Here is a 13,556-nt window from a genome sequence, read left to right on the forward strand (position 1 = left end):
TTAATTATTCTCAGAGCCACCTTGTAGTTTGGGTCCGTGCCAAGCTTTGGTCTTTGCCCACCAGTAACTAGCCTTCCACACTCCTTCAAGCTTTGGAGAAGAAAGGTCCTTGCCAGCAGGCCAGTGGCTTATTCTGCACCCCTGCCTCCTGCTTTAGGCAGCCTCGTGTCCGGGGCGCGTGGCTGAAGGGTCAACACTGTGTGGACTGTGAGAAGGGAGTTTGGTTGTGGTGAGATTTAATTTGGTCGGAGGGTGTTGTACTGCCAGGATGTCCTAGCATATGCGTGTAAGTGTCACCAGCCTGCCAGTCAGCTGCCTGCCTCCTTACTCGCATCTCTTCTGCCCCTACCTGTCCCCCCCCCCCCCACCCCCCATGAGGTTTTGACTGGTCAGGCAGTGCCGAAACTCTCTAATGAGGATTGGCTTGGAGTTTGGAGAGAGAACCTGCCAGCTGCTCAGAACAGCTTTTTAGCTCTTCTCTGGAGAGGCTGGAGGTGCAGAGGTAGGAAGAGGAGAGGCAGTTAGTTAGTTCAAGGCAGTGATGTGGCCAGAAGGGAGAAAGTAGAAAGGGACTAGGACCCAGGAGCTCACGGCTTGGGTCACTGGCCCTGTCTGCTTTAATAGGTCAGCATTAGTGCCTTTTCCTGCTCTGCCCCCCCCCCCCCCCGCCCCGTGGTCACAGAGCTCATCTTTTTGTTCTTAATTAGCACTTTGACATGTGTGAGGTGAAGAATGAGGGGGGCATCTAGACCCAACGCCTCCATATACCAGATGGGGAAACTGAGGCCCAGAGGCCCATCCAGGGTCACACGCCAGAGTCCTCTAGGTGCCTAGCCTCCTGAAGGTGGACGCTTTTATAACACGAGTTTGGGATTGCCATATGTCAGTCACTCCTCCATTAGCCTGCATTGTCCTCATCTAGAATCAAGTGTATATTGGGTCCCTGCCTAGGAGGGGGGCCCATCTTGGGAGCAATAGCATTAGCAGCCCAGCGAGACCCTTTGGGGAGGGTGACTGAGCAGGCTGACTGCCACAGCTGGACATGTATGGGGAAAATGGAGTCCATACTTCTGTGCCACCCCATGGCAAGAGAGATGATGGAAATTCTCCCAATGCCCTTTTAGTGACTTCCTGGAGACTCAGGGTTGATTTTTAGGAGGAGCTAGGTCACAATGCTTGAAAACTGAGCTGCGGGGCTTTGCTTGCCACCTGCTTTTTCGGTCTTGCCTGGCCCCACTGGCCAACCAAGCTTCTAAGACACATGGGCGTGCATAGCGAACGGGAGGCAACAGCAGCGTCTCTAGCATTGCCCAAAGATCTCCCATCTGGGGGCAGTCATTGCTTTGACTAGGATTTCTTCTTAACTCATCACGATCCCCACCCCCTTCTGCCCTAACGTAGCACTCTTCCTGTCTTTCTGGCTAGCACCCAGTGTTGTGCCTAGCAGTGCGATTTTCATGATGTCCGCTCCATTAGCCAACCAAGCTTCCTGGTTCTTTAAGCTAAACAGACAGTGGGTAGGGGGTGGAGGGAGATGGAGGGATGGTCATGTTGCCCACGCCTTTGGCCAGTGGCAGGAGGGACTCAAGTTCTCTTCTTAAGTACATGTCAACATCTTAACTGGGGCACCGGCAAGCAGGTTTCCCTCTTAAAGACCTTAATCCAGGATTAAAGAGAGGTCAGTTACCTCTGCAGAGAGGTGATTAGTCTCCCCTAATATCCTGTAGCGGACAGAGGTAGAAGGCCTACAATGGTTATCTGCCTTTCCCAGGGGGGGCCAGAACTCTCTAGACATCCCAGACTTGTACTGAATTCCTGAGTCTTGAGATTTGGCCATTTCCTTACACTTGAGCAGCGCGTCTCTCAGCACCTCCCTGTTCACACACATTCCTTCATGGTAATTGGTATATGTCTTAGGTTGGAAAGAGACTCTGGAAAGGACTCAGACAAATTTGCCTTGCGGGAGCTTTATTGGGAAATGGCTCTTGGGAACAGACCTGTAAGTAAGTGACCGAATCAGAACTGGACAGAGGAAGAAGTTAAACTTTAACGAACTTGCAGGAGGCTTTGACCAGTTCCGTGAAAAGCTCTGGCTCTGGAGTGGCCTCGCAGAGTTATCCCACATTGAGGCAAAGGAGCAGGATTTCATGACCTCTTGGGGACGGATTGTCCATTAGGTGTGATCTGTCTTTACGGAGAAGGCATTATTCTTCGGTGAGGCTGTTCTCTTTGGTCAAGGGCAGTTCGGAGCTGGGAAAGCGAATGCCTGTTTCTGGGAGGCAGAATTACCACTACATGATAATATTCCTGCATGTGTCTAGGACCCAGGGACTTGCACTTGACCTTACTTACATCTTCTCTTCCTCCCAGTCGCCCTTTTGTACAACAGGTGTTATCTCCCTTTGACAGAGAGGGTCACATGTGGAGGGTCTGAGGGTAGCTGGTGGCAGACCATATCCAGAACTCGGTGACTGAGTGGCGGAAAGAACACTGGACTGAGTGGTCTGTGTCATTGTTTAATCCTCTTCCATGCTAACCTGTGTTAACCCGGGGATTGAGGGCTCAGTTAAACTTAAAACTACTTAATTTGCATAATTAAGTAATTAGATGAGCTCTGTGCCCATGTTTTAAAGGGCTCCAGCCTTGCTTGTGGCCACCCTCCTCGCAGTCTCTTGTTCAGGACCTTCTTGCTTGAGCAGTTATAATTGCCTGGAAAGAGGACAACTTGCTTTTTTCTGTTAGGTGACCTTCCATTTGGCCCTTCGGACTCCAGCCCCACCTGATACCTCTTTGCCCTTTCTTCTTCGATGTCTCTGTGGCTTCTGGACCCTGCGTCGATTCCTGCCCCTACCTGCTTCCCACAGAGTCATGATCAGAGATGATTTCATTTATCCCCAATCCCATTTTTTTCCTCTTCGGGAATCAACTCCAGTTAGTTGCCTGGAACTTTCTGCCCACAAGGTGTGGTGTTCCGATCATGTGCTTTCTCAGCGGGGGTGGGGGACAGAACAGTCTGATGCCGGCCACCTTGTATAGATTCTTGCTGTGGCCACTGAGCACCTGCCCAGATTCTATAAATCTAGGAGGAGAAATTTTCACTGCATTGAAGAATATCACCAAACTTACCCAAACTTGTCCTCTCTCTCTTTTTTTTTAATTTTTTTTTGATGTTTCATTTATTTTTGAGAGACAGAGAGACAGTGACCGTGTGAGTGGGGGAGGGGCAGAAAGAGAGGGAGACACAGAATACGAAGCAGGCTCCAGGCTCTAAGCTGTCAGCACAGAGCCCAATGCAGGGCTCGAACTCACAGACCGCCAGATCATGACCTGAGCGGAAGCTGGATGCTTAACCGGTTGAGCCACCCAGGCACCCCCATCCTGTCTTTTAAAAAGAGTGATTTTCAAAACCAGAAGAATAGAGCAAATGTAACTGGGTGGAATTAAACCCCAACTATCAGAGAAAAGAACAGAGGGCAATTTTGACTTTCTTAAAACTTGCTTAAGTCTCTAGTCCTCGATGAGAGACATCTCAGGTGTACCGAATAAACTTGCAGATGTGCTCATAATCTTTTTTCTCTTCTGTGAAATTGGTCAAATTCTCTTCTGTGAAATTGGAATAATAAGATTAACTGAGATATAACCCAATGTAACCTTCATAATGTGCCTAGAACAAGACCTGGCATGTAGTTCTCAATGAGTATCAGTTCTGATTATTAGTTGGAAAATCATTAAAAGAGAGGAAAAAATGTCTTAGATTAAAATAATTAATTTCTAGGGAATTCAGATTATTAGACTATACTTTCAGAAGTAATTTCTCTGTATATTTTGAAAGTTTATTTATTTATTTATGTTGAGCGGGGAAGGGGCAGAGAGAGAAGGAGAGAACATCCCAAGCAGGCTCTGTGGAGCCTGATACAGGGCTCGATCCTACGAACTGTGAGATCATGACCTGAGCCGAAATCAAGAGGTGGATGCTTAACCAGCTGAACCACCCAAGCGCCCCAGAAATAATTTCTGTATTACATTACTAGAGAATTAAGGTTGAAGTCATACAGACCAGTGGTATCTAAATTTTTGCTGCATTCGCAGTCACCTGGAGATCTTTAAAAACATCCCCAGACATTCTGATGTAATTGGTAGGAGGTGTGTCTGTGCACTGGGAATGTGTAAAAACGTCTAGGTGATTCTGAAGTATGGCAAAGTTTGGGAACCACCTGCATAGACCACTCAGTGGATGTACGATTGATCCAGGCTGAAAATCTAGAATGGATGGTTGGGAACATTTGGAAAAGAAAAAGGTGATACTCAGAAAAGCTAATTCTTCTGTTTGTGTAGGATTAGGAGAAAATTGGGAGAAGGGGGTTGGCGGGCATGGCGAACGGGGCTTTCTTTGACTGATATATAGAAGGAGCCCTAAGCCCTGAAAGTTCTGTTCCCAGTGGGCTAGGGGCTAGGTCTTCTTATCCGACTGCCCAGAGCCTATGTGGCTTTTATAGCCGCTAAAGACTGGGCACTGGCTCAGTGGGGGCACAGGCTCTCCACAGAACGAGAGCAGAGCCATGTTAGAACTGCCCGCACCCTCAGCGCCTTCCCCCATGTCTTGCTTCAGGTTTTAATTACATAGACATCTCTGCTCCTCATGTGAGAGATGCAGTATTAATGCGATGTCTTGGGTTACAGCTGGGTCACAGGCAATCAATATACCCTTTCGGACACCCCCGACCCAGCTTCCATGGTTTAAAGTCTGAGCTGGGGGAACTCAGGGCAGGGCGGAAGCGTGCGGATTGTCAGTTCTCTTGCATGCGTGGTTCATAACACGTGGGCAATATCCTGAGCGTTAAATCTGGAACGAGTTGTTTAGTGGGGTCTTTGGAGCATCTGTCGACCAGGGCACCCCAGCTCTTGTGCACTACAGAGACCAGTTTGAAAGACCCTTCATGGTGGCCCCTTGTCGTATTTTGATTTCTTTGGGTATATGTGGACTTCTCTGGCTAACAATTTAACTTCTTCCTTCTCCTGTTCCATCTTTGTGAAAGATTGATGTGTTTGTACGTCCCATTCGCACTGCCTTGGCCCTTTGTCGCTCTTTGCAGCCAGTTGATGGAGGCAGCATTTCAGCGTGGATGACTGTGGAGTCAAGAGTGCTGAGAGACCTATCCTGGCTTCTCGGTCCACTGTCTCTGTGACCTGAGGAAATTATTTAAACTCTGAGTTATCTCCCTGTAAAGTAGGGTCGATGGGAAGAGGAAATGAAGGAACACATTCTAAATCCACAAAATCTCCATCTGGCTCATAGAATGCTCTTAGGTACTTTTAGCCATTATTACTGCGTCACTTGAGGGCGGGGACGGTGCTTCTTTTCGCTCATTGCTGTGGCAGTGTATCAGTGAGCCTTCTGTCAAGAGACAGCACAGCCGTGAGTTGAACAGGGATGATATAACGTTGAGAATCATTAACAGGTAAACAGAAGGCTCTAAAGAACGTAGGAATAACAGATGTAGGGAGCAGCCACCACCTTTAGGATTGAGGCAGAGAACCCAACGAAGGAAAACACCTACAAGGGTGATCCCCATGCAAAGGTGGAGATCCACGTTCACTGGAGACAGTGTGGGGGTGGCCCAGTGTGGGGGTGGCCCAGTGTGTGGCACAGAAGGTTGTTGAGGTGCCGCAGGCTGGGGCTGGTAAACAGGCAAGTGCCCACTAGGGGCGCCAGTGAGGCTTATTAGGCCAGTGGAGTGTTCACCAGGTACAGCTCCAGCATCACGAGGCAGGGCAAAGAAGGGTGGATTTGGACCTGAGGGGGCAATAAATGGATAACTGGCCTGAGTAGGAGCAATGGGACTTGACTTGCAGTGTCATTTCAAGGGCTAAATGCAATATCATGATTGTAACTGCTTTTGGTTAACTGCAGTTACTTAAAAAAAAAATTGGGGGGTGCCTGGGTGGCGCAGTCGGTTAAGTGTCCGACTTCAGCCAGGTCACGATCTCGCGGTCCGCGAGTTCGAGCCCCGCGTCAGGCTCTGGGCTGATGGCTCAGAGCCTGGAGCCTGTTTCCGATTCTGTGTCTCCCTCTCTCTCTGCCCCTCCCCTGTTCATGCTCTGTCTCTCTCTGTCCCAAAAATAAATAAACGTTGAAAAAAAAATTAAAAAAAAATTTGTTTTTTTAAGATTTATTTATTCTTGAGAGACAGAGACAGAGACAAAGCACAAACGGGAGAGGGGCAGAGAGAGGGAGATACAATCTGAAGCAGGCTCCAGGCTCTGAGCTGTCGGCACAGAGCCTGACGTGGGGCTTGAACCCACGAACCACAAGATTGTGACCTGAGCCGAAGTCGGACGCTTAACTGACTGAACCACCCAGGTGCCCCAAGTGCGGTAACTTTTGAAGTGACTTTTACTTCATAGGTGTTTGTTTATGGAGGTAGCATGGTGTGGTAAAAACATAGGTTTTAGAAATACCTATGTGACCTTGGATAAGGATAGGCTTTTTTTTTTCTTCTAAGTTTTATTTATTTTCAGAGAGAGAGAGAGCATGTGAGCAGGGGAGGGGCAGGGAGAGAGAGAGATTGAGAGAGAGAGAGAGAGAGAATATCCCAAGGAGGCTCTGCACTGCCAGCATAGAGCCCAGTGTGGGGCTCAAACCCACAAACCGTGAGATCATGACCTGAGCCAAAGTCTGACACTCAACCAACTGAACCAGGATAGTTTTCTATATTTAGTTTTCTCATCAGATTAAAAAGAAGTTTTATAAGTAAATAAGATATGTGCCTAGCACATGGTAGATTCTCAGTAAATGTCCTATCTCTATTCCTTTTCCTTCCTTGGTTTGCCAAACACTTCAGGGATCTCCTAGATTAGCACCTGTATTTTGGATGATGGTGGTAGTAATGTAATCGGGTTCACTTCAGTCGATCATTCCCCATAATTCAAGAAATTCAGATTTAGTTAAAATGAAAGTACTGCTTAAAAAAGTCTTTTGTTTTCATTGGGATGGGAGTAGAGTTCAAAGACAGAATAGGACCTTATCCTTTGTCTCCCATTTTTGTCAACAACAATTACTAAGTGCTTGAGGTGAACAAGATACTAGGTGCACGCCAACCTTCTTTCTATAGAATGTGATTGACCGGGACTATGTCGAGTGGGACCGGATTGGATTTGCAGGTGCACCTTAACTTCTCTTTCTTCCCCCGATTCCTCCAGGGTGCTCTTTGGAAAGTGCTTTTGATATTGCACAGGACTCAGAAAACCTCTTTGCCTCTTCAAAAACAGAAACTAATGTCAGCTTTCCATATCTTTAAGGGAAAGGTTTAATTCAGAAAAAGATACCTACTTTCACCTCCCATTTCCTAGATTCATTTACAGAAAAGCAGTTTGGGAATTTTGGTGCCAAATAGCTCAGCTGTTAAAAGGCGGAGGTTGAGTCTGGGGGTGTCAGTTGCATCTGCAGAAAGCCGGTTTGCTCCTTTCGGATCACCGGTCTTCGATCTCTGAGACTCAGCGGCCTCTGCAGAGTTTGTGCTGTGACTTTCAGGGACGACGAGAAAGCAGTGCAAATCTAGTAAGCCCTCTTAGCACAAGAAGGCTCCTGCCTGCCCCCCCCCCCCATGATGTGTCAGTAGCACTTCTTTTCATGCACGATGCAGTGGTTAAGAGTGGGACTCGGGTGGGGGCACCTGGGTGGCTTAGTCGGTTAAGCATCCCACTTCGGCTCAGGTCATGATCTCACGGTTCGTGAGTTCAAGCCCCGTGTCGGGCTCTGTGCTGACAGCTCAGAGCCGGGAGCCTACTTCCAGTTCTGTGTCTCCCTCTCTCTGCCCCTCCCCCACTTGCACTCTCTCTCTCTCTCTCTCTCTCTCTCAAAATTAAATAAACATTAAAAATTAAAAAAAAAAAGTGGGACTCGGGTAAGGCAGTCGGGCTTTCAGATACATGTTCTACTGTTTATGAACCGTATGCTATAGGAAAGTTAGCAAACCTGCCACCTCTTAAGTTATTAACCCATCGGAAAAAATGGGGGTGAGAAGTACCTGTTTCATAACATTGTTGGCAGGATTAGATGAGATCGTTCACTTCAGAGACTTAGCAAGTTGCATCACACACAGAAAGTACTCTATTTCTGTTTATTATCAGGTTAATTTTGGTTTTATGTAGCTCAAGTGAGGAGCTTCAAATCATGGAGAAAAGGCTTACATTTTATAACACAGTAGATACAACCCAGATTCTCTGATTTGCTTGCTCTGTAACTTTCCTACTATTCAGTGAGGTCTAGTTGGGGAGCCGCAAAGAACATTCTGACAATGGCAGGGGGCAGAACATGCAGCTTATGGAACTGAGATTTTTCTTAGGTCCAGACTCAGACTCAGTTGAAGGCTTATGAATACCTGTCTCACCACTAGAAGTTCTTTCTTTTTTTCTTTCTTTCTTAAATAGCTATTGTTTTTGACCAATATTGATAATCATGGTATTTTGATTCGTTGGACTGCTACTCTGTGTCCGATAATGTGAAAAGCTTGTTACATGTATTTACCTCACTTAATCCTCCCAGAGTCCAGTAAGTTTCTGTTCTTTTTTGACTAAAGATTAAGAAGTCTGAAGCTTAGTGAAGCTAACTTTTTTCAAAGGTGACAAAATTAGGAATTGAGAGAGCCAGTATATGAAGTCCGCTTGGTCCGATCTCTCAGCCTGCCCTTTTAACCCACCGCTATTAATCTAAACTGTTGAAGATACTAACACGATAGGGGGATGTGGAGGTGTTTCAGAGGAAAGACGAATTTGTGCATTTTATAGTGGAAGTAGGAAAGCCTCCGAAAAGTTAGTCACACGGTAAGTGAGCCGAGACGAAGGCTGTGGCTGGTTGACTCCACCAACCCCTTGGTTAAGTCTCTTAATGGAGGACAGGACAGTCAGTACAAAGATATTTACCGAGTACCTGTGCTGTACCCAGAACTCCTACATGTTGGAAGGACATGAGAAAAGTAGCCTACAACCTTCTTAGGAAGAGAAAGCTAATGGAGTGAACAAAAGAATCTCCAATTAAGTCCCTTCTAGTTTATAAGGGCAGGGGTGGGGGAGATACCAGCTTCTCTTGGGAGCTGTTCCATGCCTTTGTTTTAGTCCATCATTTTTTCAACAGTATCAGAGAGGAAAGATACTATTGGCTTCTTCAGATGAAGAGGCCGAGTCTGAAATGAGGGGGTGGGGGTGGGGGTAGATGGATTTACACAAGGGTCAGAGAGCCAGAAAGCAGCAAAGCTTAGCTTTGCATGCAGATTCAACTGCACAGTGCAAGCTCTTTCTAAGGAGTAAGAGAAGAGGGGAGAGAGTTGGAAGGTCCAGAGTGAGGAAGGTATTTGAGAAGGGGGCAGGACTTGAGCCAGACAGGTACTGGTGGGTAGAATTGGTGTCTTGGGGTATTGCTTGTACACCTTTCTTTGGAGTTGAAGGAACTTCCTCTAGGTAACCGAAGTGGAGGCCAGATACCCAAACCTGTGTGCTTCTTGATACAGTGAAAGCACTCTTCTATCGATGGTTGCAGACAGAAACAATCCTGGAAAGGCCTTTCAGGCTGAGCCTTATAGATAAGGCTTGACAGTCCCAGAGTGAGACTTTTTGCCAACAGATGCCCAAGAAGTATTAGCTCCCAGCATGAGTCTGTTGAGCAGGACACGGGGGACATCAATAGATTATAGTTATTATTCACCTTCAGCAGGTTATCCTGTGTAGCTGCAGCAGACAGACAAAACTCTGTCCTTTAGGAATATCCAGAGAGCAAGAATGCATAAACCAGCCCTTTGCTACCCCAGGTGTGGCCTGTGGAATGGCAACATGGGCATCACCTGAGCATCTGTTAGAAAGGCCAACTCTTGGGCCCTTCCGTAGACGTTAGAATCTGTGGTTTAACAAGATCCTTGGGGGATTAAGGTTTGAGAAACACTGAGCTAACCGCCATCATTCTTTTTGTTACTTGTTTGTTTGGGCTCATGTTTGGGCTTCCCTTGCTACTCTGTCAAAAGGTGATGGTGATGTTCCAGAGGCTCAAGGTCATGCCTGGGGTGTTAGTCAGTTCATTGTCATGGGATTTCTAGTCTGGTGATGATTCCCAGCTCAGCCTTTCTTGCCGCGGGACCATCCACCTTTCCGGGGCTCAGCATCCTTACGTTTGGTGTGGTCATAATGAGGCCTATATAGATGATTGTTGTAGAAAGCAAATTAATGTGAGGGAAAGTGCCTTGCGGGCCGTAGATGACTTTCAAAATATTCATTACTACCCTTGTTGACTAGACTGCCTGCCTCTCAACTGAAAGAACACTTGTCTGGGGGCTTTTGCAGTACCACTGAAATCACTGCGTTTCAGTGAATGGAGAGGACAGAAAAACCTTTTTAAGAGGCGCAGCTTAGGAGTTCAAAAACTCAGATGAGCCTTTGTCATGACTGCAAGTGCTTTACTTGAGTGTTATTTTCCTTGTCTGTGAGGATCAGCCCGGCTGTCTTGGGAGTCTGGGAGAGGCTACCCTGAAGAGGCCCTCAGCCATTTTCTTGCATAGAGTCTGGTCTCCAGCGCTGCCTTCCTCCTCTCCTGTATTCCCAAGGCTGGGGCCATGAGAGCAGCTGTCATCCTTTGAAAGAGGCAAGGCTCTATTTTGAGCCAGGCGCCTGTGTTTTGATTCAGCGTCACCTCCTTGATACAGGTTGACCTAATAGGCAACACCTGGGAAATAATTGGTGGCAGCAAAGGGCACAGGATCTCCCGGGAGCATCATCTGGCGTTTGGTCCGGTTTGGGGACGGAGGGGAAATCATGCTCGCGGGGCGCCCGGCGGCTCTGTCCTCCAAACTGGCATAAATAATTGAGAGCTGGCAAGCTGACCGCACCAAAGAGTTGCATTATGTAAAGCGGCAGGCGGCAGGGTGTGTGCGCGCTCGCTTGTGCGTGTGCGCGCGTGTGTCGGCGCGCGAGAGGGGTGCGTGTCTGAGTGTGTGTGTGTGTGTGTGTGTGTGTGTGCGCGCGCGCGCGCGCGCGCCTGTGCGCGTGCGTGCTGGGGCCGGAGAACAGCTGTCTGTGAGGGAGTCGGGGAGAGAAAGGGAGCAAGGGCGAGGGAGAGAGGGACTTCTGTAGCCGCGCGACCACACCGACCACACCAAGTAACAGCCGCGGCGGGAGGGAGGGGGAGAAAATAAAGGGGGAGGGTCATGCTTACAACTCCAGAGCCGTGCGAGACAGCAGAGAAAGGCAGCTCCCCGAGCTTATGAGCACCCCGCCCCCACTCCCTCCCCGGGTAGAAACAGGGCTGCGGGGTGGGCATGGAGGTGAGTGCCCTCCGACGTCCTCAGGGCCCCCGCTCCCCGCCCCCGCCCCCCACTGCCCAATGCATGAATGAATGAGTTCCTCTGCACTGCACTCCACTACCGTTCCTAATGGCTTCCAGGTTAGTGCTAACTGACGCTTGTGTGTGTGTATGTGTCAGTCTATCTTTGTTTTCCTCTGGGCATTTGTTTTGGAGGGGTAGCTCTGCCCCCCCCCCGCCCCCTCCCCCGCCCCTCCCCATCCGGGGGTCGGGTTGGGGCCCCCCGGGGGCTGTAAGGAGGAGGACCTGTCTGTCTGGCCGTGTGCTTTTTCCAGCTGGCGCAGGCTGCTCAGAGCTGCTGAGAACACAAACCTTTCAAGACAGTAAATCCGGAGTCCATGTTGTTTGCTTCTGTTCTGTGTTGGGGGATCTGGAAGCAGCCAGCGTGACATCATCCTGCAGAGATGCCACATTCTTTTCACCCCCTAGCTTTTCCCTCCCCCCCCCCCCTTCCTCTCCTGCTTCATAGTAGCACAGCTTGAGCAGACCTTTGGAGCACTGAGCCGTGGGCCCTGGTGGGGTGAAAGGAGGGCTTGAGTTGGGCGGATGGGGTCCCCTTGGCCCAGCAAGACTTATTCAGGGTCCTATAGCTTGGAGAAAGGAGGGCAGAGGGTTGAATTAGCGATGCGTCATGGAGAGCTGGCCGGAGCCTCTGGGGGAGGTGTGGACAGGCCATGTGCTCTCCAGCCACCAACTGAGCTCTGGGGTGCCCCTGGTGGGGGTGAGGTGACCAGAGCAGTGGTTAGCAAGGGGGAGGAGGCAGGCCCCCCTCCTAGATGCTGACAGATGCTGCCTCTCCCACGGGGAGAGGACCATGGGATCGATGGATCTGGCTAGCGGAAGGAAAGGACCGGAGGGGAAGTTGATAGCTCCTGTCTCAGAGAAATAAAGAGATTTGTTTATTCTTTGGCTTAGCAGGCATTTGGCTCAGAGATGTGCCATGTGTTTTCAGAAAATAGATACCCAGTGGCTGGTCCTTACTCCCCCGCACCTCCTTGCATTGTTAGTTATTTGCTTGATTTAGGCAAGTAGAGGAGTGGGGAGGAGGGCTTGAAGCTCCCTGTCTTCCTGGGGACTCAGCCAAGCTCTCAGCCAAGGCTGGAGACTGGGAACTTTGCCTCTTCACCTTGCTAAGCCGACTGTGTTCCTGTAGACCCACCCGCTTGCTCTTCTGCTTACTGCCCCACCTCTCTGCCCAGACATCCTTGAGTGGCACACCACGGGTTAAGAAGTTTAGGATCAGAGTGGAAAAAGCTGGCCTTGAAAGAAGGGATGTGGAAAGGGATGTTTTGGGGAGCTGCCCATGACAGAAGAGTGTCACCATCAAGGCCGTGGAAAGTAGTACCCCATGGGGAGAGAATGAAGGAGAGGAACTTTTATCTACTACCTACAAAAAGCTTCCTCTCTTTCCTGGCCCTACAGTTTTCCTCTGCAGGTGGGAGCAAGCCTGGAACCCCTTCCCTCAACTTGTGAAGTCCTCATACACGGGTGGGTGGGTTGGGGCCCCGGGGGTTGATGGAATGTGTCAGAAGAGAAGCAGGCTCCCGGAAACCACCTTTCCAGGGGGCATATATTGTTAGACCGAAGGCTGGCCAACTGTTTCTGTAAAGGGTCAGGTGGTAGATACTTTAGGCTTTGTGGGCCCGTGCTGTTCTCTGTTGAAACGACTCAACTCTGCTTTGTACAGCAGAAGCAGCCACAGGCACAGACGACCTATGAACGAACACAGGTGGCTGAGTTCCCAATAAAACTTTATTTGTGGACTCTGAAATTTCCATTTCATATAATTTTCACATGTTACAAGGTACTCTTCTTTTCTCCCCTAATCATTTAAAAATGTAAAAACCGTTTTGTGGGTCATACAGAAATGGATGGTGGGCTGCATTTGGCCTGTGGGTCATGGTTTGCTGACCCCGAATTAGACAGTCCTGATGGGAAAGTCCTGAGACCGGTGTGAAGGGAGCAGACAGCCTTCCCTATACATGCGTTTGCACACACGCACCCTTCTGTTCTTGGTTATGGACACGACAGGGCTAGATTCAGGTTTCCTAACGACCTCGGAACCTTACAGTATTGCTTCGGCCAGTTAGGGGAAACTTCAGCTTATCTGTGAGTCAGGCTGTGAGGGTCCAAGGAACAAATGTGTGCGGACTCGGGGGAGAGAAAACAGTTTCTAAGGATTTGGCATCCTCAGATGAGAGAATCTCTAAGC

The 13,556-nt window shown here is 49.0% G+C and overlaps 1 protein-coding gene across 16 annotated transcripts in view; it reads left to right on the forward strand.

Annotated features, from left to right (window-relative positions):
* GRAMD1B (GRAM domain containing 1B) overlaps positions 1-13,556 on the forward strand; it is a 172,371-nt gene that overhangs the window by 96,729 nt on the left and 62,086 nt on the right. The window contains exon 1 of one of the 16 annotated variants that reach the window (XM_043579678.1): positions 11,137-11,425. The exons of the other annotated variants lie outside the window; for them this stretch is intronic. Within the exon in view, the coding sequence (XP_043435613.1) occupies positions 11,415-11,425 (11 nt within the window). The 5' untranslated portion in view covers positions 11,137-11,414. Of the gene's footprint in view, positions 1-11,136; positions 11,426-13,556 lie in introns of those variants that run through there. 16 annotated transcript variants of the gene reach the window in all.

This window comes from Prionailurus bengalensis, chromosome D1, assembly GCF_016509475.1.
Source record: "Prionailurus bengalensis isolate Pbe53 chromosome D1, Fcat_Pben_1.1_paternal_pri, whole genome shotgun sequence".
In the NCBI taxonomy this organism is placed as follows: domain Eukaryota; kingdom Metazoa; phylum Chordata; class Mammalia; order Carnivora; family Felidae; genus Prionailurus; species Prionailurus bengalensis.